Here is a 27,551-nt window from a genome sequence, read left to right as displayed (position 1 = left end):
TTCCCCTTGGCCGTTGTCTCTTTCCTAGGAAAGTAAAGTAAGAGATAACGTCTAACAGATGCCTTGTTGCCTCCAGAAAATAAGTCTGATGGAAAGCCCCAAATCGCACGCTCCAGAGGTGGTCCTGTCTACCCCGCCGGCTCACTCGGTGTCCAGCTCCACGGTGCACCGGCAGCCACGTCCCGACCGCCAGGAGGAGAGCGAGCGACTGCGGGGGGTTGTGAAGAGCCTGAAGGGCGAGCGGAATGCCCTGCACACCCGGCTGCAGGAGCGGGAGTACGTTGTCCCGCACGGCTGGCGCCCGGCCGCCTCCGGGAGGGGTCCTGCTCCCGTGACGTGTGTAGTTGCGGGACTTGAGCTGTTCTGGGGATTTGGGGAAGGCTCAGCTCATGGCAGTCGTCACACAGATACGTTTCTACGATTCTGAAACTTGTGGTGTTTTAGTTGTGAAATGAAGGCAGCTTTAGTGGGGAAAAGGAGACACTGATTGGCCGTATGACGTCACGAAAAGCACGGGGCGGAGGGTGCCACTTAAATCTCTCTACACGGAATTCCAGACGGCTTTCCAAATTCTTTACACGGAATTCCAGACGGCTTTCCAAATTCTTTACACGGAATTCCAGACGGCTTTCCAAATTCTTTACACGGAATTCCAGACGGCTTTCCAAATTCTTTACACGGAATTCCAGACGGCTTTCCAAATTCTTTACATGGAATTCCAAACGGCTTTCCAAATTCTTTTTCAGAGAAGCATTGACTGTGATTGATGCGTGTAAGATAACAGGCCATCCATCAGGTCTCTTGCAGAAGGGGTTAAAGATTCAGTACTATGTTTACAGCACCTAATCTGTGCATCAAACAAGACAGTGCTGTGGCGCGTGGAGTATTCAGTGTGACCATAAGAGTGTGGAAGGCGAGGCCTCAAGGTTCTGCTCATTTGCCCTTTGTTCTCTAGTGTCTCGCTCTGTAGCCCCCTTAAAACGCTCCTGTCTCCTCCACCCGTTGTTTACGTGTGGCTTCTCCAGTTGCAGTTCTGTCGCGAGCAGGCTAAACCCATGCATCTTCTGAGATGGTGTTTCTGAGACCTTGCTACTCAGAGTGTGGCCTAGGAAGCCAACGGCCGCAGCATCAGCTGGGGGCTGGTTAGAGATGCAGACCCTCGGGCCCTGCCCACCTGGGGCTGGTTACCTTGGCCTGGCCCAGATCTCCTGAACCTGACTCTGCATCTAATGAGACCCCCCCCAGTGATTCACGTGCACGTCGAGGTCTGAGAAGGACCTGTCTCTGCTGCCTTCTGTTCACAGCAGAAGGCAAATCCCTTCCCACTCCACCTGTTTTTTCACCTCCAGTCGAAGCCTAATAGTGCATCCATGTGCTAGGTTCTTTATAAAAATTAGGCCAGTCATTTTGCACGGTAAATAGCATCTCTGATTATCTCTTAAGCCGTCGCATGGCACGATAATAACTTCCACTCCGTGAGCCCTTACCGTGTGACACTCCTGGTGACGTATCTCATTCACGTGATGTCACCACCACGGTGAGCAGTGGAACGTTTTATAGCCACGTTCTCAGCGAGGCGTCACCTGTGGGGCACAGGCAAGCTTGGGTGGAGGTGCCTGGGTACCCTCTTGTCTTCAAGGCCTCAGCTCAGGCTGCATCGCCGTCTGGTCCATGGCGGGTCCTGGGAGCTCTCATCTCAGGAGATTAGGCGCCCAACTGTGTGACCGCTGGGTTAATGCCTCTCCCCGCGGGACGGTGACGCCCGTGAGAGCGGGGCCTGCGCCTCGTCCGGTAGCCCTGCTCCGTCCGTTGCCCGCGCGCACGGAAGGCGCTCAGTAAATAACCAGGCGCCCCCGGCGCTGCTCCCGGATCCCTGCAGTTACAGAGAAGGGCCTTTCTTCATCCTCATCCATGCATAAGGAAGGAGGGTGGACCCGTTACGTTTTCTGAAAGCTCTTCGTGCTCTGGTGACCCAGGTCACTGTGAGCCTTTGTTTTAATGACGCTGAAATATCTCTGGTTCCTCGTTCAGTCTGGAGGTGAAGCAGCTACTGCAGACAAAGGCTGACTTGGAGAAGGAGCTGGAAAACATGAAGGAGGGTGAGAAGGAGGGAAGAGAAAGAGAGGAGGCTTTGAGGTGAGTGGACGAAGTCGGAAGACACGCAGCCCCAGGCCCTTCCTTGTTCCCCAGCCCTCCCCACCCCGGCGCATCCGCGCTCAGCCCGCATCGAGAGCGGCCCGTACAGCTCCAGCCCGATCACATCGCCCCTCTCCTGAGGTCCTCCCGTGGTTGGCTGTTTCCCTCAGAGTAAATATCCGACCTCTGGGGAAAGTCTGCTCACGGTTGGGCCAGTGTTTGCCGCTCTGGCATCACGGCCAGCTCCCCGGCCCGCACCCTCCTCCAGCACGGCCGCTGCGGGCAGCCTCAGACGCGCCCTGATTCCACACCCCGGGTCCAGACGCCACCTCCCACGCTCCGTCCTTGACCTCTGTCCACCGTAGATAAAAAGTGGACACATGGCAAATGTCCGTCAGCTGGTGAAGAGAGTAAAAACGGAAGTACGTCCATACAAAGGGATGAGGGCTGACACCTGCCACGACGTGAATGAGTCAGAAACCTGATGCTCCCTGAAGAGGCGGACAGAAAAGCCCGCGTACTGTGCAATTCGCACATATCTGGAATGGGCACATTAATAGAGAAGACAGCGGCTTAGGGGTTGCTGGGGGGTGGGGGAGGGGAGAGTAGGGAGTGGCAGGTAAGGGGCTCCTGTCTGGGGTGACAGAACTATCCCGGGATTAGATAGTGAGGATAGTTGCACAACGTCGTGACTACACTAAAAACCACTTAATCGCATATTTTTAAATAGTGAGTTTGGGGTTATATGAATGTTATCTCAGTAAGAAATGCCCAAAAAAGTAGGTTAGAAATCTGCACAGAAATATTTAGCGCTCGGAATAATTAGTAAGACACGGATTACCGAAATGAATACCAAATTTTATCTTCCGAATAAACGTGACTAGACTTTGCTGGAAGCCTGGCATTAAAGTCAATCAGAATGGGCGGGCGTACAGTGAAGAATTATTTTTACCTTGCCTCTGAGATCTGTAGCAAGTACATGAGTTGTCTTTCCTTCCACTCGCCTTGCTTGTTAAAAACCCCAAAGGATATCCGTGCACCGTTCACGCAGTCGGTATTTTTTCCGTTCCTCCCGTGTGTCAGGAGTGGGGCCGGAGGGGTCGCCCTGGGCAGTGCCGGCTCCTGGGCAGTCAGGTGGTGGCGGGGCACCCACCTCGTTCCCGGGGGGCATCCTTGCCAGCTCTGCAGGCCGCCACCCCTCCTGTCACGTACAGACATCTTACACGGCGTCATGGCAAGTAAGGTGTCACTTTCTTCCCTTCCCACTTTAGGGAGGAAATTCAAGCACTTACCAGGAAGTTTCAAGAACTGGAAGAAAGTAAGAAAGGAGGGGAGGAGGACCCCGAGGAGACGAGCCCGGAGGTAGGGTTGTCTGTGTTTTTACCTCCTGTCCGGCATGGCGGGACTCTGAGCTGATGCGTTATGGTTCTGACTGTCTCCGTGCCCGGAGTTTTGCCTGAATCCAACGTTGACAGTCCAGTTTCCTTCTACCATCACAGTCGATTTCTATAAATTGCGTGTATTGAATCCTGGAGTTCTGCACTAATTATCAGTTAATTGAATTTTCAAACTAGTATTTGCGTCTTAGATAGTTAAGCCGGTGAGTGAAGATCTTCCCCAAACTTCAAATAAAAGTTTAAATATCCAACAAGGGTTGCCGTTAGAAGGCGAGAAGGAGTTTGGGAAGGCCCCAGGGAAGGCTGGAACTCTCAGCGAAGAACCGGGAGGTTCAATGTAAGTTGCAGAGTCTGCACTGACACGGGGGCCGGCAGGGAAGGCGCTCGCCGGGGCCGGCACGGCCCCTGCCCCTGCCCCTAGGCCGGGGGTTGGGTGACTGGGGAGCCGCAGCTCCCTCCGCAGGGCCCGTGGGCAGTTAGGCAGGCGGTGAGTCTAGGCTGACCCTCCTCCCTGTCCCCTCGCTCCCTCCATTTCTATGGACACGACGGCAAGGGTCTCCCCTGGCTCCTCCCTGAGCACCTTCTTGAACCAGGGGAGCCCTCTGGCCCCCGTCGGCCCAGTGCCACCTATGCTAGAACTTCTAGTGGCGAGAGTGTGTCTCCTCGCTAATCCTTTTTCTTCCGATTAATGGATTCCCCAGATGGCAATTATCATCTTATATCTGTTAACACAAAAAACTCATAACTGAGGTATTGAAACCCTGTGGCTGCAGTTTGCCCCAAGGGGAGCCTGTTGTGTGAGTGTGTGACAGGGAAGACCAGCCTGGCCGGGGCGTCCAGCGTGGGTGCACGCTGAGATGGGCAGCCGTGCCGCCCTCTTCTGCGACACTGGCTACAGATCTGAGTAACACGCCGAATCCACCAGGACGGCCAGGCTTTACCCGGCACGTGTTTTAGCCGAGAAGTTCTGTTGCTTCAGAAAGCGACTTGCTGTTTCGGTAGCCAGTAGCCTGATGGGGACTGGCCTCTAGGAGAGGGAGGGCATACCAGGTGCGGGGTTGACTTATCTGCTGAGAGTGGAAAAGAAAAGTGTTTGGGTTTGTTTTTTTTAAAAATCTAGACGGGCCTCCCTCTTGCAAGGTTTTCTTATTTAGCTGGAGCCCTGTTTTAAGGCCCCTCCTTCTTTTAGCATCTGACGCCACGTATACTTCAACCCCAGCACAAAAGGGAAAGAGAAAAGCCCTAAAAGGGAATGTGGAGAAGCTGACGAGCATGTCTCTCTCCAATTACAAGTTGAGACAAACCCCAGGCGGCCGACTGATTCGGCAAAGGAAAGGTGGCTCTCCTGGCGCATGCTGGCTGGAGCCCCGGGGGTTGTGCGGTGCCCTTGACCCCGCATGTCCAGCTGGCCACACGTGGGGTGGACGTGTGGGTCCACCTCAGTCCCTTCCGTTGTTCAGGAAAGTAGACATTCTGTGTTACCCGTATGGGTGCATCTCCTTGGCGGATTTTCCAGTGCTTTAGAGAGTGTTCTGAGTCCTGCAGAGGCACTGTCCTCCTGTCCAGGAGATTGGCCACCCTGCCCGATGGGCCCTTTTCAGGAGACCCCCACCTACCCAAACGCCCGCGCTGTCGGCCCCAGGTGGCTGCGGCGCCGGGCCGCTGACTGCCCGGCGTGTGGCGGGCAGAGCTGCGCCGTTTGTCTCCTCGAGGCTCCTTTCCCAGTGGGATGCTCACGGTGCTGACCGGCCCGTGGCTTGTCCGCCGCAGGCAGCCCTGACCCCTGGGGGGCACCCGACACACGTGGATTGGAGAGTTCTGCCTATTCCTGGAGCTTCCCCTTAGGGAGAAAAAATATTTTCCTCGTCCACCGGAACTGGCAGTAATGGCTTTGTCTGTGCAATTCATCTGGTTCTGCGCTCCCACTGCAGGGGACACAGGTTCGATCCCTGGTCCGGGCAGTTCCACGTGCCACGGGGTCCGGCCAAACAAACAAACAAAAAACCAAGCTAGGGATCTATTGCCTTTTATCTCAGAAGTCCCATTTTTGTAATCCAGCATTAGACGAAAAGGGAGCCAGTAAAGGACCTCCCGGGAAGCAGGTAATTGGTGCACAGACGTGACTGAGCTCAGACGGTGCGTGTGGTTACCTGATGACGCCACAGGTCACGTTGCTTCCCCTCCTCGCGGGAGAGCGCTACCCCCAGAGTTTACAGGGTTAAGGAAAACCGACTTTCACCCTAGTTACTAGCGCATATGTTAGCTCTCCAGAGACTTCTTTTGTCGCCTGGCATGCTGAGCGGTGTGGACACTGATTTTTTTCCTCTAAATTAAAGTCTAGTCTGAGAAGCTCTGCCTGCATCCTAATATCCTGCTTCCTGGCCTGATAGCCGGCTTCTCTGCCCCCATCCCCGACCCAGTCACCCTTCTCACCTTGGACTTCCTGCAGACCCGGGAAGCGCCCCGACCCCCCGGTCCCTCCCAGACGGACTCGGAGCTGGACACGAGCGAGGGGGGCTCCTCCCGGCCCCGCTCCGGCTGCTCCGAGGGGAGAAGAGACAGAAGAGACGCCGCCGCCCGGCTCCTGCAGCGCCGGTGGAAGGGGCACCAGCACTGGGTGAGAGTTCCCTCGCCCGCCGGCCCTCTGCCGCCCACATCCTCACTCGCCAGCCCTTCCTCCGTCCCTTTGCCGGGGCGGGCTCCGTGCCAGACGCCCTAGACACGTCGGAAAACGTAGGGAGGCAGAAGATAGCCTCCAGAGACCCGGGGTCTCGGGCGGCGAGGGCGAGAGGAAGGCCGCGCCTGGAGCCCGTGTGGGCGAGCTGGGGGATGCCTGCCGCGGGCCGGGCAGTGGCTGGTCTGGAAGCCTCTGTCACCTCCCGACGGGTCCCAGGGACGCAGGCTGTGGGTGCAGCGCCCCTGCAAGCACGGGACTGAGCTTAGGGGTCTCCCTGGCGGTTCGGGCCCCATGGCAGCCCTTCGCTGGGGCTCCCGGGATGGCCGTCTTGTCAGGAACAGGGAGAGCCTGCCTCGGGGCTGCTCCTCAGGGGACGGCGGTGTGGGTGACGGGACAGCAGGGCTGCGCGTGGGGTCTCAGACCCGGGGGTGGGCTGAGTAGGGCAGCAGGGGCCGCAGGCTGTGCACGACAGACCGGGAGCCGCGATGTCCCGTGGTCTCGCTTGGGGGAGGAGTGGGGCTCCTCTCATCAGCTCCTGGGGGGGCTCGCGGAGATGGGGCTCGCGGAGACTGCAATTGTTAAAGGACGGTGCTCTCTGATGACGAAATGCTCTACAAAAGCCGCCTCCCCCCGTTTGATAGAACGCACACGACCCTTGTTCCCCCAGCTGGACAAACAAACAGAAACTGGAGCTCTCCACCTGCCCGAATAGTGTAAGATCTTAGCTCCGGAAATCTGCCGGTGGAGGGTTTTTTTAATCATGGCTTCTTCCCAACTTTGATGACGAAAATTTACAAAACATAGAACGTGGAAAGACCTTAGTATCTTCAGCGAGGCGCTAATTCTCGCCCCCCACCTCGGTTCAGCAACAGCGTGCGTTTAGCCACGTTTCTTTTCTGCACGTACTGTTTTTTCCAGAACTGTTTGAAAGTAAGTTTTAGACGTTATGAGACTTCAGTGCGTTATCTTCTAGGAATGAGGATGTACCACTTAATCATAGTACCGTGACAGCACCGGAGAAATTCCCCCGCCACCCCGTGATTTTGATGACTGGTCAGACTTGGGAGTCAGTGACCCAGACCCTGCACGGGGGTCCCCTTTGTAACATCACCAGCGGGCAGTGTCCAGCCGCTCTGTGGACCTCCAGAGAGGACACAGCATGTTATAGGACAGCTCTGGCTGGGGGAGGGGCTTCCTCACACGGAGCCTAAGACAATCCCGTCTCAGTGGTCCCTGCGAGTCACTTTGCCATGCAGCCGGCCAGGAACCGCAGACGCCCCCGTGGCGGCCTGGGCTTCGGCTGTGATTCGCCTCCCGGTCACGGTCACGGCCGCTCGCTTCCTCCTTCGCTGTTGCAGGCGGGTCTGCATCAGCTCCATCAGCCTCTCCCGGAGCCCCTTGGGTATGGGTGGCAGGCAGGGGGCTGACTCTGCTGTTGCGTCGCTGTTGGCTGTGGCAGGGGGAGGGGCCAAGGGACGAATACGGTATCACAGAAAACTCATCCTCATGTTAATTCATAACTGATCTCCTTATTTCAGAAAAAACAGGCCGTTCTGGACGAGGTAAGCCAGTTTTATTTTACTAATTTCAAAATACGTATTTTTACTTTGGTTCAAGTGACTGTGCGGAGATCTCAAGAAGCGTCATTGAGTCCGTGTTTTCACGCACCCAGGCCAGGCCCCAGCACTGAGTTAGAATACTGAAGTGATGTTAACATCAAATAAACACTTGGATAATTTCGCACTTTCATAATTCATTCAGTCATTCATCAGTCTCTCAACACACTTTCATTGATCGTCAGTTCTGTGGGCCCTCAGGACACAGAGAGACATTAAGACAGACAGGCCCGTCCAGGATGGAAGCGGGGTTTAGGGGCACGTCCACGGCGCTGTGGGGTTCCTGCTCACCAGGGCCGGGAACGTCCCTGCAGGGGGGCGGGCCTTGAGAAGGAGAGGGACTCACTGAACTGGGGAGTGAGAGGAAGGGCATCCTGGGCAGGAGAATTCGGCAAACAAAGGCCTGGGTAAGGGAAAGGGTGTGGCTTGCCCTGGAAAAGGAGAGCAGGGGTGTGACGGAATGCGGGTCAGAGCAGAGGAGAACAGTAGGGTATGTGGTAGACAGTGCGCATCTAAGCCGCCGGGACCCTCGCCCGGCCTCCCCACCGGCCCCAGCTTCTGCTCTGCCCTCCCACGGCCTATTCCCTGTGCAGCCACCTGGATGATGTTTTTAAATGTTAAACCACATCACTCCGTAATGACTCCTCTCACACTTGGAACAAAACCCAAAGCTGTTCCCTGAAGCCCTGCGTGCGCTGCTCCCCGGTCACCCCTCCGGCCCCGCTCAGTCTGGAGGCGTCTCTGGCATCCTTGAAAATATCCAGGCTGCTCCTGCCACAGGGCCTTTGCGCCTGCTGCGCCCTCTGCCTAGAAGGCTCCTCCTCCAGACACTCGCATGTCCTGCTCCCGGCTTTACTCAGGTCTCTGCTGAAACACGGCCTTCCCTGGATGCCGCACCACGGGCACTCCCCAGCCCCGCGCCCTGCTTTAGTCTCCTTCATAGCTCCTGTCCCTACCCGATACTTCACCCTTTTGGCAACTGTTTGCCCCTCCCATTAGAATGTAAGTTTCGCGGACGCAGGGACCATCCCGTGTTTCTGCTGCTAGGTCCCTGGTTCCCAGAGGGGTGCCTGGCGTGCGGTCGGCATTCAGTGAACGTTTGTGAGCGACTGAGGGGACGAGGGTCCCTGGAAGGACCGTAGAGCATCTTTATGAAGCAGGCGGCGGCCTGTGTGCTGTCGATGGTGTTCCGCCCTTTCCCCTCCGGTGTCCCCTCCTCCCTCAGCCTCCAGGGTGATGACAGACCCGCCGTGCGGGCTGTCGTGTGGGCAGCATGGCGTGCAGGACGCCTGCTCCCCTTTCTGGCCTGCTCGGTCAGCACCCTCTCCCCTCCAGCGGGTGCGGTGGCTTTCCTGTGAACCGCGTGGTGGGAACCTTCTGGGTTTGTCTAGATACTCATCTGCTTTTCGTGCGTTATTTTGTCCTTAGTAACTGATGTTCTCTCGCCTCTTTGTTGTCTCCTAACCCCTGTTTGTGGCATTTCCTTCACTTTGCGTTCAAGGAAGACAAAGATGTGTTCTTTTGGTGACTGTGATCATGGACGCATCTGAACCTCTAAACGCAGGTTCAGCGGTGGGGCTCAGCGTGCTAGAGTGTCGTTCTCCTAAATGTTATGGAGCCGTAAGCCCGTGCTCAGGACTAGAGGCAGGACCCCTGAAATAAAAGTGCCGCCCCTAAAATCCGGAACGTTGATCTCAGCACTTACAGAGCGCCCACGTGTATCTCTAAAGAAAATGATTTAAGATTGAGGTCGAAGGATATGTAATTCCTTTGTCATAGTCTGAGACCAGGCTCCGCCCTACTTGACTTTAGAAGTTGTACGTGGAAAGCGTATGGAGTGGAATAACTATTCCAACACGGAATAAACGATCTCAGCATGAAAACATAACTACGTGTAAAATACGGAATCACATTTGCAGCTAAATGTGATAGCGGTTAACAGGGCCTTTTCCTTCCCAGAGCAGTGGCATGTTTCTCGCTGTAGGAGGTTGTGGCGAGTGAGGGAGAGAGGCTCCTTCAGGCACTGCCGAGATTCTGCGGCAGAAAGGGAGCCCTCTTCTCGGCCGTTGGAGCTTCTCCCTCTGGGACACCCCAACCCGTGCCTGCCGTCTTCCAGGGAAACTGACACCCGTCTCCGTCTCCCCCCACCCCCCACCCCGCTGCCCCCGCTAGGCTGCCGTGCTGCAGGCGGCTTTCCGGGCGCATCCGGCACGGCCGAGGCCATTGTCTAGTGGAGTGTGCAGCCCGGACCCCCCTGCCATGCCAAGCCCTCCCACCCAGCTAACCCTCAGGGGCTGCACACGGGCCCAAGTCCTAACGTTCTCTCTCCATTTCTTCCCACGCTTTGTCGGCGGGACAAGCGTAGACGCCTTTGGGTCCTCGCGTCCTGCCTCGCCCTGGGCGTGTGCGTCGCCCTCCAACCCCTGGCACCCATGCCCTCCCCCAGGGTTGAGCTTCAGGAGCCGAATGGCGTTGAGGTGCTGGGACATCGAGTACCGTGTCCATCTTGGGGTCAAGACAGAGGCTTAAACTACAGCAAAGATAGGAGTCCCTCCCCTGGGAAAACCCCCAGACGCCGATTCTAAGAATCTCTGAGTCCAAGTAACCTGCAGTCAGGAAACTGCTGATGAAATAGTAACGAGGCAGCACCCGAGTCGGAACCGCGCTCCTAACCCGGCGCCGAGGGTCCGCGCGCAGGAGGTGGCGGGGGCTCACGCGGTTCTCTTCCCCACCGTCGCTGCCCCAGGACTCGCCCGAGCCCCGCGTCCCGAGCCCCGTCGTCCAGGCCGAGGGGGACCCGTGGCAAGAGGAGGCCATCACCGTCATCCAGTCTGCCTTCCGGGCACACCTGGCACGGGCCAGGCACAGGTAAGTCCACCTGGCAGGCCTACCTCTGTTCTGTGTCGCGGGGCAGTGCCGGACACCTGCGGGGCCTCCCCAGCCAGAAAGGCACAGGGTGTGTCACCAGAGCGTAAGCTACACCCACCCACCGGGTGAGGTGGGCCACCGGCTCCGGTCCTCGGAAAGAAGCCTTTCTAGGACCGTTCCTCCTGCTGGGAGAAAACAGATGGGAGGGGTTAATAGCGTGGGGTCCGGGGAGCCCTCGGTTTGCAGACCGCCTGTCGGCCTGTGCCGATGCCCTGCCCCTTCCTGAAGGACACCGTGGCGTGACCCGTGTTCAGGAAGACGTGGGTGTCGTCAGAAGCCTTCCTGCAGCAACACATTCTTGTCAGTGGCGCCGTGCCTGCCGGATCCGCCGGGGCTTGGTCAGGACTGTCCCGGCTGCAACGGCTCAGAACCCTGTATGAGTCACCTCGGGCAAAGAGTGGGACTTACAGCGGGCCAGGGGCCGAGCTCGGGTTGGGGCCCGTCCCTGGTGCAGCCAGCCACGGCCGGGGGTGCAGGGGACACGCCAGAGGCCCCTCACAGCCCGCCTGTCTCAGGACCTGGGCCCGTCGGCCTCGCACGATGTCTCAGGACCTGGGCCCGTCGGCCTCGCATGATGTCTCAGGACCTGGGCCCGTCGGCCTCGCACGACGCTGGCCTTCCCTAAAGTCAGAATCAGCTAGTCTCTCTCTCTCTCCCAGTGCTGCTGGTCCAAGAGCTGCCCCTGCAGCGTTTCCCGACAGACCTGCTTGGGCCCCACACAGTGCACCCTCCTCTCCGCCCTTCCCTGCAGCCTCTCCTGGTAATTGCATTTCATTTTGGATCTCACGCGAGGGGCAGCTGGCCTTCTGAGGTTTCAACCAAAAGAGCTACCACCGTCCCGGAAGCTGGGACGTGTAAAGTCGTGTCAGGGGGCTTGTCCCGCGGCCACCTGCGAGCTGGGTGACGCCTCGGCCACACCTTCCTGTCACAGCTCCGTCCCCTGTCCCTTGGGTCGTAGGGGAAAGAGCCGGCCCCAAGCGACTTCCCGGAGCCTGACAGGCTGGCCGGTTCCGGGGTCGGTGACCGCAGGCCACGCCGCCGGACCTTCGTGGTTTTGATTTTTATTCTCAGCTCTAACTAGAGCAACGCGGTGTCCCTCCTTTGGGCCAATGTTTTTCCTGTTTGTTGGTTTTAAGTAAAACTTTGCTTGTATTTCCTCTTCTGCTTCATTAAGATCCAATAACAGTCAGTGGAGAAATCCCTGGACTGGCAGGGGCGCACAGCCCATGGTGAGACCCGGTCCCAGCTCTGCCCCACTCCAGACTCGGGGTCCTCCCCGGGCCTCACTCCTCCTGTGCGAGAGCCCGAGGGTTGGGCAAGGCCCCTTGCGAGTCGCTTTCAGTCCCCAAATGTATGATTCTGCCTGTACTTCACGTCCTCCTCCCTCAGACGGTAACCGGGACACTTGCTTGGACCATTTCTGTGCGCCAGAGGTGGCACAGAGGTGGCGGTGTGAGGTCGGGGACTGTCACTAGACAGAGCGCAGTCTTGAGTCTCGTTTGCGAGCGTGGCGCGCAGGCTGAGTTCTGAGGTCGCAGAGGCGCAGTCGGAGAAGGGCAGGTGCAGGAAGGGCGTGGTGCTTCGTAACGAGGGAGAACTGTAAGAGGAGCAGTTTTTCTGAACAGAAGTGTGCGCCTAGGGAGATGGGTGGGTGCGACGAGCCTGTGAGGATGGGAGCCTCCCACGTGCCTGTCGTTTCAGGGCAGGAAGACAGCGAGGGGAGCAGCGGGGAGACCGCGGAGGCTGCGGCTCCCGGGGACGGAGCGCCGAGGCCATGGGGGCCAGGGGCACCAGCAGCCCCGCCGCCCTGCTCTGGTGAGTGTCGGGTCGCGGGGGCCCTTCCGGGGCTTGCCTGACCTGGAAACCGCCACGTGTGAAAAATCGTACTCTGTCCTCTTCGGTAATCTTGTCTGGCTTTGTCAGAGCGAACTTTGAACTTTGAGGTTCTGTCCAAAACCTCCGTCTGTAAAGCTCCCCAAAGGCTGCATATTATTCTCCCAAAACCAGTTTCAGGCGGATTTCACCAGACCCTACGTCTGGCGACCTTTAGATTCCTCGATCAGGGCTAAAGGGCCTGTGTATGGCGCCCTTTTCTCCTCTTGTTAAACGCGTGTCCTTTCAAAGCGGCAGCTCATCCTCCTGCCTGAAAAGTGCCACCGCCGGCCTCGTTCGGGCCCTTGTTTACACGAGGAAACGGTCCCTGTGAAAACTGCACATGGAGCCCTTGTTTGATCTGATTGTGAAAGTGTTTTTAAAGGGAAAGAAAAACTGAAGCTAACCTTGAAAACTGCTGTTTTTAATTTCATAAGTTTTTTCACTCTCATAGTCTTCTTGACAGTTACAGAAAAAAAAGCTGACACAGTTACAGTATCCGCAGCACGCGGGGTGGTGATTTCCTTCCTTCTTTTATCTCAAGTCAGGGATTGGTTCCTTTTTTATTGGCACTTTACTCTGTGAAGCAGTCAGAGCAGAGGCCGTCTTCTGGGGCTGGGAGCACGGGCCCCAGGCCCCAGGGGAAACTGCCCCTTCCTCACATCCCATCCAGGTGGCCACTGAGGGCGCAGGGGGTCTGCAGGGTGGTCGGCAAGCGCATCCCAACCTAGGGTCGATTACGATGAAGAGTTCAGATGTGCGTGAAGAAAGGAGCGAGAGCTCGCGGGTGGTCCCTGGGTGTTGGCCTGGCCTAGCCCGCCCCCTCCTCCTGCGGGGGGCGTGTCCTCCCAAGGAAGCCGGGGGCCACCGGCTGCATCTGCCCACGAGTCACAGCCGGCCTCCCGGGCCGCAGACTCCCGGACGCACGCTACCGTGAGGGCGCCGTGCAGAGAATCCCCGCCGCCGCCTTGAGCCTCCCCCGTGCCGCCAGCCTTCACCTTTCGCGGCTGTTTTGCTTTGGGGAAACTGGCCGACGCTTGGGAGCTGAGCGCAGAGGGTGCGAGTAGGCGCTAACGAGGGTGGCCGCGTGGCGTGGCGTGGCGTCCGTCAGGTCTGCCCCGCCGTCCCTCCCGTGTCCGCCCCCGGCGGCGCTGAGCGTGGCTGTGACCGCCGGCCCGTCTCTGTTGCAGCGGAGCCCTCTCCCTCGGGGCCGCGGCGCGCCGCGACTCCGCCCGCGGAGGACGTGAACTCCGATGACTCCGACGAGATCGTCTTAGCTCCGCCTGTGCCCACGAAGAAAATCGCCTCCCCGCCCTAGGCCCCTGCGGTCGCCCGGCACGTGGCGATGCCCTGTCCGGGCGAGGTTAGGTTCAGAGGACAGAAGCACTCAGACCGGAAAGGAACTTATCTTGTGGGGAGGAGAACAGTACCTACTGACACCTCACCTCCGTCCCCGGTTTTTCTCTTTCGTTTTGCCCGTTTGTTTGTTTGTTGAGGGAACCCCGAATGCCTCTCTTTATTTTATCTCTGGGAAGGGGTCGCCTACGTTCTGCAGCCCCGGCTGCAGGCCCGTGTCCCCCCTACCCCCGGTGGTCTTCATGCCGGACAGACACACCTGCCCGGGCTGGGGGGCAGCAGGGGGCCCGGCCGAGACACGTCCTCTCGGGGCACCTCTGGCCACCTGCGGCCGTGCAGGCGCGGGCTGCTTCATCGGCGCTGACGCCACTCGGCCACCAGCTCCAGGACAGGCAACGCGCCTCGGGAGAGCTGATGCGAGAACTCTCGCTCTCAGCCCGAACGGAGGGCCCTGCGCACCAGGGAGAGCTTAGTCCCGGGCCACCCCTCCACCTCCCCGTCGCCCCGACGGCGCGGCAGCCCTTCCCGTGTTGCACCTCAGGGGCTCCGGCTCAGACTTGTCCTTCTTTCAGAAACTCCTGGGCCCTCCTCACAGCGGTCAGAGGCTCCCGGCTCCAGCACGGGCGAGGCGTGTGGCCGGGAGGATCTGTGTTGCCCTGTCCCGTGAGAGAGGTGGAGGGATCTCCCAGCCCCGGCCACCCGGAGTCAGGCGGGGGACCCGCCAGCCCCTTTCACCGCTTAGGTGCCGGTCATACAGTGGGTTGAAGAAAGTTCAGCCAGGGGGCCAGGCTTGTGTCATGTTTTCTTTACTCGGCCTGTGAGTTTCCAAGTCCGTTTTTTCTTCTGTTTCCCCCGCTGGACTGATGGCTAACTCGGGTGAACTCACTGCTGACCTTTGCCTCGTTTCATCCACTGGGTCCGTTCCTCCTCTGGGTGCCGGCTCAGCTAAAGGCCTGTAGGAGCCAGTCCACCAGTCAGGCACCCAGAGGGTGATGAAGGCGATGCCCGCGGCCTGCAGGTCCCCAGGGGGTCATTCTCCCCCCCACCCCATTCAAGAACGGGCATTTCTGCATTACTCCTTGCTCTCAGGAGCCCAAGGCTCTGGGGACCTATGACGGATGGGCCACTGTCAGGACGTCCTCGCCTGGTCCTGGAGGAAAAGGCCGTGTGTGCAGCGGGCTGGCCGTCGGCAGAGCTGGGATGGGCAAGGTCAGCCCCGGGACCTGAGTTTTCCAAGAAAATGCTCCTGAGAATTGCAGATACGTACATCTGTCTGCCTGTGCTCCTTGGGCCCAGCAATGTTGATCTAGTAAAAGTAAGCAGCCTTGAAGCCACCTCAGTAAATGACTTAACTCAAGGCTGTGACCCTCTGACGCTGTGTGGATCTGTTCCCTGGAGAATGCCAGGTGCCCAGCGTGCTTGCGGGGCCCACGGCTCGGGGCTGGGGTTCTAGGGCTGCCGGAGCAGCACAGTGCGGGGCGGGACAGGGGCCTGGGGCCTACAGGGCCTGCCTTCTGTTTGCCTGCCTCTGTGCTGCCCCACTGGACGGGCCCGGCCGCCCTGCAGACAGACCAGAACCCTCGTCCCAGCAAAAAGACCGATGGCATTAGGAAAAGGACGGCCACCTAGCTCAGAGCAACCAGCGTGAGAGCTGCAGAGCTTTGCTTCGTTTTTAAGTAATAAATACCCTGTGCGGAAAGCCCTGTTCACCTTCAAGAGCTGAGTAGAATTTAAATTCCACGAGAAGCCGTCTAAGCCAATTCAAACCCCCGCTGTGGTTTTGGAAGCAATGTTTGCTCTCGTGTGGCTCAGAAATTCTGAGGACTGGAGAGTGGACCCTCAGACCTGCCCGGGGCCGGCCGGCAGCCGCTCCAGGTGAGGACCTCCCCGAGCTCCCAAGGGCCTGTTAGCAGCTGATCACGCCGGGTAAGCATCCTTTGAAGCGAGAGAACCCACATCTGGGAGTTGAAGTGTGAAGCCACCAGGTGGCTCCAGGAGGAAGTGGTGGACTCGCTGGTCTTTGGCCTCTGTATTTAGGAACGCTCTGACCTACGCGTAATTTATACGCAAGTCTCTCGGAAGGCATAAGCTTTTCCCTCTGTGCTACTCATCGTTGGCCTTTGTAAATAAAAGCTGTTTTGCAGCATCTCTGTCTTGATTGCCCTATAAACCCGTGACCTTTCATGACCTCTGGGTGTGCCACTGCCGTAGCTCATGCTGCACAAACCCCGTGCTTCTGGGCTCCTGGCTTTTGCTTTGCTCACAGCACAGCCCTGGGAGCGCAGAGCCGGCCGGAGGGCAGGGTCCCACAGCCAGCTCCCCGCCGTGCGGGAACTCGTGCATCTGTCTTTGAATTTCTCTTCCTTGTTCATCAGTGAGGACTTGAGCATCAAGAAGTGAAAATGAGGGAGTATCTCCCCCAATTCTAGTTTTTGTTTTAGGAGCAGGGAAGGAATCATTTACTGGGGACTCAGACGGATGTGAATGAGCCCAAAATAGTTGACTTCCGGAAAAATAATGGTTTTCCAATATTTTGTTGGAATATCGCAGCACGAGGTGCACCTGTGGCTTTGTTCGCAGGCGGCTGCTTGCTGGGCCCTCGAATTTGTCTGAAGCCCCTACAGGGACTGGTCTGTTGGCTCCAGCACCGGCCCGAGCGGATCACCGTGTGTCTTGTCACGGGCAAATGGGTCACTTGGAAGACTTGGCACTTTCAGAGGTGCTGGTTGGCCCTTGAAGAGGTTGTGACAGAGGAGAGCAGGGTTCATCAATCCCTTAGCCCGGCCACACGCCTGCTGCCACCTACTCTCCCGTGAGGCTGGGGCCTGGCAGCAGAGAGGCAGCCTCAAGGGGGGAGGGGTGGGGGTCTCAGCTGGAGCTGGTGAGAGGAGAATGGAGGACTGTCCCCCCTCGGGCCTTCACCCAGCAGGAGGAGAGCCGGCAGGAAGGTGTAAACGTGTGGACACATACTTGCGCACAAACACGTGGGATCCCTCTCCCCACTCGTGCCACTGGCCTTCCTTGCTGTTGGCAGCTCTCTTCACTTCAGAGGTGGAGCCCAGCTTGGTCTGCACGTGAGCCTCCTTAAAGGCTGGTAGCCGAGAGTGACCCCCAGGCCTCCACCGAGATGATTCTAAACGTGAGGTTCCTCAAAATCGCAGGCTAAGGGGGGAAGATGTCAGAATGCAAGTCCCTGGTTTCTCTTAGCTGCTGTTGGGTTCAGAGCATGAATATTGGGAGGAGGAACGGGTCCGTGTTTCTTTGCTTGGACGCCAACCAATGGCTTTTGGCCAGCGCCTTCCGTTATCCTGGGAGCCCTGCCGGGCAGCGACAACCCAGAAGGTGGCCCCGTTAGGCAGTGCCTGCCTGGGGAATCTGGGGGACGTTTCCATGGTGCTGTGTCCTTTCTGAACAGGGAGAGGGGGTGCCCCTGAGCTATTCGTTAATGAAGCCCAGAACAGGCTGGGATTCAAAGCAGAGGGCCCCATGTGTGCCGAAGCTCCCCGGGGCGGCCATTCAGGCAGCCCCTCAGCCCTCCCCTCCGGCCCGGCTTTGAGGGAGTGAAAGCCGGGAAGCCTGGGGGTAGGTGGGCCATGGGCGCAGCTCACGGAAGCGGCGGAAAGCCGCTGTCCCTGCTAGTAGCAGCCTCATCCACTGTCAGCCGGTCTCACAGGGCCCCCCCGCACCCCACCCCGCTCAGCTCTGTGACGGCCGCTCTCTCTGCAGCTGGGGACGCAGTGGCCCCTTCCCCACACCCTCCCCGTCGACATGGTTTTTCTCCCGGCCTGTACCAGCCCTTCCCCTACAGTCTCTTAGACGTGGGCGTCCCCGAGGCTCTGACCCCAACCAGACCCCACCCAGACCCGAAACGTCGACGTGAACGTCGGCCCACGTGTGCCTCAGGTGCCTGAAACTCGGCCTAGCCTGGCTCTGAGTTACCTTTGCCCCCTAACCTGCCCCTGGCCAGCGGTCCCGCCCCAGGGGATCACAGCCTCTCAGGTGTCGGAGCCGGAACCTCGAGGGCAGGATGCTCAGTGAAATAAGCCAGACACAGAAGGGCAGATACTGTGTGATTCCACTCCTAGGAGGTCCCTGGAGGAGCCAGGTCCATAGAGACAGAAAGTAGAGGGTGGGTGCGCGGGGCTGGGGGAGGGGGAGGGGAGTGAGTGTGTAATGGGGGCAGAGCCGCAGTTGGGAAGATGGAAAAGTTCTGCAGATGATGGTGGTGATGGCTGCACAACAATGTGAATGTGCCTAACACCCCTGAACCGGACACTTTAAAACGGGTCAAATGAGAATTTTTCGTTATATGTATTTTACCCCAATTAAAAAAAGTGTTTTAAACGACACAATTCTCCCCTCCCAAGCAGGCTCACCCGCAGGCCTCCTCACCCACCCCAACATCGTGTGCGCAGGCCGGACACCTGGGTGAGGAGTGTCATCCGTGACCCCCTCGCCACCACCTCCAATCCTTCAACAAAAAATCCTATTGACGACCTCCCAAGTACGGCTCACGTCTGTCCACTCCTCTCCATGTCCATCCCTGCCCACCACAGCCCAAACCACCACCTCAGCCTCCCCTGAATAGCCATGCCCCCACGACCAGTCGGCGCAGACTCACTCTGGCCAGGCCCCATCTGCTGTCCACTGCTGCCTGGGGTTAGGGGGCAGGAATGTGGTGGATGTGCCGGGGACGGTGCCTTGCCCTACGAGAGCCAGCAGCCCTTGCCCCCTGGAGATGCCCAGCCCAGATGTGGCTGGTGCATCACGAATCCCCCCAGGGCCTCCTGCGGCCCCTGGCGTAATCGCTCGCGGCAGGGATTCACTCAGCAGAGTTCTGCTTCTCTGTGTAAAGCCAAGGTTATTTGATTGCTGTCTGACTCCCCTATCAGACTCTCTAAGGTAAACTCCACACTGAGTTTGTGATGCTCATTGCTGCTCTCAAGGCCTAACACAGTGTGTGGTACACAGTAGGTGCTCGATAACTGTGCAGAATGGATAAATGAGGGGCCCAGCAGCTCTCGGGTGAGGTGCTTACCTCCCTCCATCGGTGCTCTTCCGTTGTATCCTCTGTCCCCCATGGGACCAAGATATTCGTGAAGACAGTGATCATGGGATCCACCAGTATACTCGCACAGCAAACACAGTACCCAGCACACAAAAAAGTGCTTAATGCATGTTGAGTGAAGGATTCTACCGGCCTCCCAAGATAGGATCTCAGAGGGAGCCTTGACTCTCCCTTCTCATTCCCCTGCCCCCCCCATCAAATTAGCAGCCAAGCTCTGTGCATTCTGTCTCAGTGGATTCTTCAGAATCCGAGCCATCCTTCCATTTGTTAGAGTTAGGTCGGGCTGGAGTATAACACCCCAAATAACAGTAACCCAAACACGTTAGAAGTTTCCAAAGCCCCAAGGAAAGCAGTACCGGTAGAATACGGCAGCTGCGTGATTTTCAAAGACCTGTGCTCTTGTTGTTGCTCCCTTCTCCTGAACACAAGGCCTCACGGCCCAAAGTGGCTGCTTGAGCTCCAGCCACAACACATGCATTCCAGCAAGCAGGAAGGAAGGAAGAAAGGGGCATCCCCTCACTTGAGGACATCACTCATATCCTATTGGTCAGAACATAGTTGCACATCCAGCTACAAGGGAGCCTGGAAATGTTGCCTTTTATTCTAGATGGCAATATGCTCAATAAAAGTGAGAGGGCCTGTTACTAGGGAAGAAGAGAAGGATAGATCCAGTGGGATGGCCAGCACTCTCCTCCCTGTTCCTCGTCTCCCTCAGCGTCAGGCCCTTGGGTCCTCCTCCCCACCCCCATAAACACACACCTTCTCCCCTTGCTCAACAGATTCACTTAGATTCCACGGGGCATCCTGCATTCCCTCCATTACCCAGCTCGGCCCCCATCCCCCGGCCTTTTAAGAAACACGAGGCCCTTCCCCACCTCCAGCTGGCCCCTTGCACGAGCTGTTTCCCAGCCAGGAATGTCCTTTCCACCGAGCCAGCCCACACGGCCCCGCTGCTGAGAAGCTCTTTGCAGTCAGCCCCTCCTTTCTCTGTGTTCTCACAACGCGAGTTCATTCCGTGTGCTTTGAGATTTCCTGCACGTCTGCCGCGTGCCGGGCACTGAGGGAGGAAGGCACTGTGCGCACAGCATCAAGGGGTATTTCATCTGCTTGCGAGTCTGTCTCTCAGCTAGGCTGAGCTCTGTGGGCCTGGAGGAAATTCCTTCCCTGCCCAATACCCACCTGCCCAGGGGCTGGGCCCCAAGTGGGCAGAAGTCTGGCCGAGCACCCCTCACCAGGGTGGCGAGGGCCCACGCGGGAGAGGCCCAGGGGCATGGTGTGCGGGGGGCAGTGGCCACAGGGTCAGGAACAGGCTGTTCCCCCGACTCGCCCAGAAGAAGGAACGAGGCGCTGAGGCTGAGCCCGTGGGGAGGCGGCTCTTCCTGCGAGGGAACCAGCAGCCGCCACCTCTCCCCCAGAGCCGGAAACGGCACCGGGGCAGCTGGGGCCCGGGGGCCACAGAGCGCAGGAGGGAAGCGGGGGGGGGGGGGGGGGGGGGCGTTGCACATTCTGCTGAGGAGTTTGGCCTTCACCCCAGGAGCCGTGGGAACAGGGAAGGGCTGCTGGCAGGAGAATGACGGAGTCGGATTTGCATTTCAGAAGGTGGAAGGATGGCTGGCAGCCGGGAGGGCAGCACAATGGCCCAAGGGCTGGTGAGGAACCCTGTGAATGCCGCCTGTGCCCCCCCCACCCAGGGCCCAGCGGAGCCCAGTGAAGCCAGCCCCCTCCCCACCACCCACCCAAAGAGGAGAGCACTCAGGCCAGCCCCGGCCCCCGGAGGGGGAGCAGGCTCGGATGGGGAGCACGTTTCCAGCCATCCCTCCTCTGGGGTCCTCAGTGGGGAGGAAGGTGGAGGCGTCCGCATAGCAGAGTGCGCCCCCAGAGCTGGGCCTCAGCCTTGGGCAGACGAGGGGGCGAGCCTGCTGGGACCTCCTGCTGCCCCCAAGCCCCACGCCCACGCTGCAGACCCAGCTGGGACGTCTGCGGAGGAAAGGGTCCCTGGGTCCACAGGCAGAAGAATCCGGGCTGAGTGTCCAAACCATCCTGGCTGGTGACCTGGGGTGAGCCTGTTAGCCATCTGTAAAAAGGGAGTGACGATGGCCGTGTCTCTGGGTGGCCTGGGTGGGCCTATGCCGGCCAGCGTTGCTCTCTAAGACCACGATGGTGTCTGTTCCGGAAACACGCGTGGAGCATCTCTTAGGGCCCAGCTGTGATGGGTCGTCACCATGGCTTTGCTTCTGGAAGCCTCTGCCTTGCTTCTCACCTGACCGCCGCCCACCCTGCACCTCCAGGAGAGACGGGGCAGAGTGGGGCAGCAGGGGCAGATGTGGGTGCCTTTGCACTTGGTTCTGAGGCCCTGGGAGCCAGGGAGAGGCCAGTAGGTCAGATTCCTTCCCAGAGACCCAGGTGGAGGGGAGAAGCTCAGGACCAAGGGCACAGCCCTTCCCATCCGAGCTCCTGGTGGCCTGGACGAGGGGCTTCCTTTTCAGAGTCCAGGCAGGGATCGCATCTCTCTGGGGAGGGGGAGGCCTCCGGGTTCCCCAGGAGACGCAACCCTGGCTCACCCTGACTCCCCGGACCCCACCCTGACAGCGAAACAGGCCTCCCCGCGTGCGAAGAACGTCTGTCCAGGCCCGGCTTTGAATCTGGGGACCCAGTGTCCCCCACATGGGAGCCAGTGGCCGGCCTCTAGCAGGCAAGGCAAAGACTTCCCAGCTGTGGGGTGAGTGACTTGAGCTGGTCACTGGGGGACAGGTGACAGTGAAGGAAGGAAGCTGGGCTACAGCTGTGAGCACCCCCTTTCCAGCATGACCCTGGGACCACCGGGCAGGGAGGTAGGACTGTCCTCCTTTTGCAGACGCGGAGACCGCGGCTTGGAAAGCTGCCCGGTGGAAGGGTCTCCGCGCTTGGAGGGGAAACAATGTCACCAGGCAGCCCAAACCTGGGAGCAGCTGGCGGGGTGGGGGTGGAGGGCTCCGGAGAGGAAGGTGTGCGTCTGTCCCTCCCACGGCCCCAGGCATGGGGTGGGATGGGGGGACTCCAATTCCTCCTGGCTCTGCTGGGCTGCTTCCAAAGTCCCGGAAAGGCATCCCCTCCCCCCAAGCACAGGAGCAGTGCAGTGCTCGGTCTACCCTTCCCAGCTAGCCTTGGTCACCGGCACGGACCCCAGCCCACGGAGGGCCAGAGACCCACTGCTCCTGGAGATGGAGTGGAGGTTCGTGAGGCTGCCAGGAGGAGCCCATATGCACCTCGGCCTCCAGGACCCTCCTCTCCCAGCTGCCCACACCCAGCCCCCTTCCCCGAGCCCCCCAGGGTGGAAGGGAACTTACTGGCTGACCAGAGAACACCCCCCAGAGCACCACGGCTTGAAGAAACCTTTCCCCATTTGGGGAGTCCACTGAATCGCGACGGTCACAGCCATGGCCCCGTGTCCACACCCCGCTCCGTCCTGCCTTGTTCTGTCCTGACAGCCCCTTATCCCGGGGCTTGGCTGTGACTGGCTTTGGCCGACGGCGCATTGTTAAAGGGGACACGAGCCTCTGGCTTGCCCTCTCCGGCCTCCCTGAGAGGCCGGCTGAAGAAGCCCGAGGTAGCTGGCTGGAGCCACGTGGTCCGTTGAGTCAGCGCCAACCCCCAGCCATGAACGAGGCCGGCTGAGACCACCCAGCCCCGGGGGAGCTGCCACATGGCTGCAGGTACATGTGTGACTCGGGGTGACAGAATAAGAACCCCCCAGCTGGGCCCAAGCTGCTGACCCCCGGAGCTGCCAGCACACACAGTGGTGGTTGCTTGAAACCACCAAGGTTTGAGGCGGTTCGTTATGCAGCAGTAGCTAACCAACACATCAGCCTTTTAAAAATACATCACTCAGCGGGTTGCACTGGGGAGACAGTTAAACCAGAAAGAAGACAAGACAGGGGTGTCCATCTTGTCTCTGCACCCAATTCTCTGAGCCCCTGTTTCCTTCTCTTAAAACAGGGACTGCGGTCATCCACCTCGCGCAAGAATTAAGTGAGACTCTGGGCACGAAAGGTGTTTGTGCAAATGTCGGGGTGCACGCACAGTCACCCTCTCCCCTCGAGTAAGATGGCCTCCTGACTCTCTTCACGAGTCAAGGCTGTGGGTTGGAGCCTGAGCCTCCCCTGCTGTAAGATGGGGAAGCTAGGCTTGGTGAGCACTGAGGCCCCTGAGGGCGACATAGGTCCCCACAGGGCTCACGGTTGGTGGCAAAACCTGAGATGAGCCCAGGTCCCACAGCTTGGCACAATGCTCATCACAGATGCCAGGTTGGGCGGGGTGGGTGGGCAGGGACGGGGGACCCACCCGGGGAGGGTGTCTCTGCGACCCCTTTTCCTCCGGTGCCAGTCTCCCTCCATGTAACTTTGGGGCTACCTCCTCTGGGGCGCTGCTTGGGATCTGCCTTGGGCTTGGGACGCAGGGACCAGCTTTGTCAGTACTGAGTGTGAAGTAAGAGTCAGGAGGCTCTGAGAGAGACCACGGGTGCGTGCTGGTACCCGGCACAGCATCCTTGGCGGGTCAGAGGCCATCCCTACTGATTTCCTGGTTCCCGGGGCGGGGGGGCGCTCTCTGGGTAAGCGAGGCAGCTGGATAGGTGATGCCAGGCAAGCCAGGGGTGTGCACACCATTCTGGCTGGGTCTGTTGGGCTGGCTCCCGTGGCCTGCTCAGGGACCGCACTGGCTGGCATCTCTCCCAGCCTCCAGAGCCACGGGGCAATTCCCCCACGGCCAGCTTGAAAGCAGCGCTCCTGTGGCTTTTCTGCGGCCAGGTGTCTGTGGGGACCGGGCGCTAGGCTGGCTGTGCGTCTCAGCGGGAGCTGGGGAAAGCCGGCATCCGGCTCTCCCTTTTCCCTGCCGGTTCTCACAAGCTCTGTCTCCATGGAAAATGTGAATCTTGCTGGCCAGGGTCCAAATGCAGGGGGTTCCATTGTTCTGCCTTCCGCCCCCGGGTCTGGCACCCATCCCCTGCCTGGCCTTTCTCCCAGCGCCTACAGGTCTTGGGACAAACCACTCAAGAGCCTCAACCCAGCCACCTTCCTGGCCTGGAGAACAGACCCTGGGGAGGTCCTGGCCTGGCCTGCCTCCTCCTTTGTTCCAGATGCTTCTACCAGATGCTTCCAAGCAGCTCAGTCCTCAGTGCTCTCTCCTTGCAGACTTTTTCATCCCTGTCCTTCACTCACAGACTCTACTTCACAGGAGGGAAGGGAGGGAGGGAGGGGAGGGAGGGGGGGGAAGGGAGGGAGGGAGGGAGGTGGGGAGGGAGGGAGGAAAGAAGAAGGAAGGTGGTCAGGGGGATACTGAGGGAGGCCCTTGCACATGTAATCATTTGTACCTGTGACAAAACGTGCATAACCATTTCATCGTGTACAATTCGGTGGCATTAACTTTGTTCACAATGTTGTGCAACCTTCACTACGTATTTCCAAAACTTTTCATCCCCCCGAGAAGAAGCCCCTCGCCCATTAAGCGGTCCCCCCCATCCCTCTCCCAGCGCCTGGCAACAGCTCATCCATTTTCCGTCTCTGTGGATCTGCCTGTTCTGGGTATTTCGATGGAATCGTACAGCTTGTGGGGTTTCGTGTCTGGCTTCTTTCACTGAGCGCAGTGTTTTCAAGGTTCATCCGTGTTGTACCAGGTGTCAGTGCTCCACTGCTTTCTATGGCTGAATAATATTCCACCGAGTGACGGTGCTGCGTTCTGTCGATCTGTTCACCAGCTGATGGACATCTGGGTTAGCGCTGCGGTGTCATGTCACTTTACATACGCTCACGTTGCTATGATCTAAGCAGGACTCTACCCATTTTAGCCGTGAAAAGGCTGGGGCTCAGAGGCCCTGTGACTTGGAGTAGGAGGCAGTTCATTTAAAAAGAAAAGAAAGGAAAAAACCTGGGCTTTGGAGCTGAGAAGACCTGGGTGAGAGCAAGAAAAGAACAGTGTCCAAAGATGGTGCACCCCGGGAGCGGGTCATACGGCCTGGCTTTCCACACACAGCCTGGGCCGCGTGACCTCCCCAGGAGGTGGGACTATTTTTAGTCCCATTTCAAATAAAGGAAACCAAGGTCCATCTGCCTGCCGCTTGAATGTGTCCATCGGGGGCAAGCTTCTTCACTTCTGAGCCTCGAAAGCCCCCTCACCACCCACTCTGGGATGTGGGAACCTGGCTGAGGCCGGAGGAGATCGTGGGTGTGGGCACTGAGGGTGGCTCGGCTGGGCCTTCCTGCCCGCGCAGGCCCGGCCCTGCTGGGCCTTCTGGGCTCCCCGGCTCCGGGTCCCCGTGGTGGAGGCGATGGGAGGCTGTGGCTCCTTATCGCTGCCTGGGCTGCTTCCTTAGCTGGGGGAAGATCAGCCGTTTCTCCATCGGCCGCCTCCCCGAGTCACACTGCAAGGTCATTGAAGGCACGTCCCTTGGCGTGCTGGTCAGTGGCCAGCGCCGCAGACCAAGTCCTCTCCGGCATCTCCGGCCACTGGAGCCCTATTTCAGGTCATGGAGTCTGCGGGCAACAACCTGAGGCTGAATCCTGGCTCCCTGACTGGGAACCTGAGCAAGAGTGGGACCCGGGCTTCAGCTGCCCCATCCGTAGAGTGGGGCTAAAGTCAGTTTCCAGCTGCAGGGGACCCAGGACAGGCAGGAAGAACCACTGCAGCTCCAGCCCGTGAGTGCCAGGCAAAAGAAGGGTGGCGTAGGATGGCGGCAGGCCTTCCTTGTGCCCTACCCCTGCCACCTGGCGTTCTCTAACCCTCGACCTCCTGGGTGCCTGGCCGCAGGAACCCTGTTTTGCAGATCAAGGACAGGAGTAGAGAGGCAGAGATCGCACCGCTGCAAGCGTCAGACCCCAGGGCGCCTGGATCCTGTTTGCCCACAGGAAAGCACAATTCTCCAGGGGCTTTTCAGTTCCACGGGGATTTTCTCACCAACACTGGACCTCAAGCAGCAGTAGGTTTCAGGCTCAGGCTCCACCAGTAGAGGCTTTGGCGGTGCTCTTCCAAAACCGCATGTTGTGGGTCCCTCCTCTTCTCCACCCTGGACCTCCTTTATCATTTTTTCTCCATGGATCCCTGTGGGAAAATGTCTCACCCACCAAACACGTTGCAAATATTAATCAGTGACAAGCTCCTTTGCCATTTTGTGCAATCAGAGACACAGAATGCCTGCCAACCGGAAGCTCTGAACAGCCTGATGTATGAGTTTCCTGTGGCTGCTATAACAGGACCACACACTGGGCAGCTTAATCAACAGAAGTGTCTTGTCTCTCAATTCTGGAGGCTGAAGTCTGAGATCAAGGTGTCAGCAGTGAGGCTGTGAGGGAGGATCTGCTCCAGGCCTCCTTCCCAGCTCCTGGTGGCAGATTCTTGGGGTTCCTTGGCTTCTTGACACATCACCCCCATCTCTGCCTCTGCCTTCATATCGTGTCTCTGTATCTCTGCAACGCATGTTCAAATTTCTTTCTTATAAGGACGCCGTCATTGGATTAGGGCCCTCCATAATCTCCTATGACTTCAACGTACCTTGATCACATCTGCGATGACCCTATTTCCAAATAAGATCGCAGACAGAGGCACCAAGAGTTGGGACTTGTACATATTTTCTGTGGGGACATAATTCAACCCCTTACACCCAAGTTACCGTTTCATATAATGTTTGGGTCTGGTTTTCTGGCCCTACCAGAGGAAAACGCACAATTTGTGAAGCTTCTTGTAACGTGGAAAGGAGCTCAGGGCTCTTAGTCCCCAACCGGGTGGTGTCTGTGACTCATCAGAGAGTAGAAACCATAGCATTGCAAAGGGCTCTTTTCCCACCTGTCCCATGCTTGCCTGTCTGCAGGAGGCCCATTGGGGCTTCCCAGACTTATCACAGGAAAACGGGAAAGTCAGGGCAGGCAGGTGAGCAGACAGACGGGCCTCTTGGGAAGCCGCTGCCCAGAGCTGTCCCTGCCTGCAAGAACCCAGCCCAGCCACAGAGCTGGCTGAGCCCAAGCATAGCAGACGGCAGCGCCCCGGGTGTGGAGACCTGTTTCTCAGAATGCAGGAGGGCCAGAAATGATGCCCCCAGGTGGTGACGAGCCACAGCCAAGAGGATGCACCCATTGCCCCTGAGGTACACAGAGAGAGGTGTGCTGGGCCAAGCACCTAGAGCGTTTCCAGCCTCCTCTGTCCGTTCATGGGGTCCCCATCTCAGTAACACGCATGAAGACGCCCCATCAGGAAGTGTGGCTGTGTGGCTTCCAGGTCCATACGCAGCCCTCCCTGGCAGCTGCCTGAATTTCTAGGCTCAAGGAGGCCAGGACAGGGCACTGTCTTTCTTCTACTTCTTGATATAAGACCCAACCTTCCCCAAAGGGAAGCACCGTTAGGAACTGAGTTTACGCCCACCCCTCACCCCGGCCACTTACTGGGACTGGGTCACACTCTGATTCTCTGAGCGTTTTAATGTCATTGTATTCCCTATTTACAGACGAGGACATTGATGCACAGAGAGGTTAAGTGAC

At 58.5% G+C, this 27,551-nt stretch overlaps 1 protein-coding gene across 1 annotated transcript in view; it reads left to right on the top strand.

Moving 5' to 3' along the window:
• The window catches only part of IQCE (IQ motif containing E), a gene marked incomplete at its 5' end in the record, with an annotated part of 39,446 nt that extends 23,350 nt beyond the window's left edge, over nt 1–16,096 (top strand). Inside the window, 9 exon segments of the mRNA XM_082669709.1 lie at nt 77–276; nt 2,032–2,136; nt 3,408–3,498; nt 5,983–6,150; nt 7,749–7,772; nt 10,573–10,694; nt 11,414–11,514; nt 12,456–12,569; nt 13,817–16,096. Of these exon segments, the coding sequence (XP_082525835.1) occupies nt 77–276; nt 2,032–2,136; nt 3,408–3,498; nt 5,983–6,150; nt 7,749–7,772; nt 10,573–10,694; nt 11,414–11,514; nt 12,456–12,569; nt 13,817–13,944 (1,053 nt within the window). The 3' untranslated portion in view covers nt 13,945–16,096.
• Nucleotides 16,097–27,551: the final 11,455 nt, after the last annotated feature.

Source organism: Grampus griseus (assembly GCF_964374135.1).
Source record: "Grampus griseus genome assembly, chromosome: 14".
In the NCBI taxonomy this organism is placed as follows: Eukaryota; Metazoa; Chordata; class Mammalia; order Artiodactyla; family Delphinidae; genus Grampus; species Grampus griseus.
Note: the sequence above shows the minus strand (reverse complement) of the source record. Positions and strands in the feature narration are given on the sequence as shown.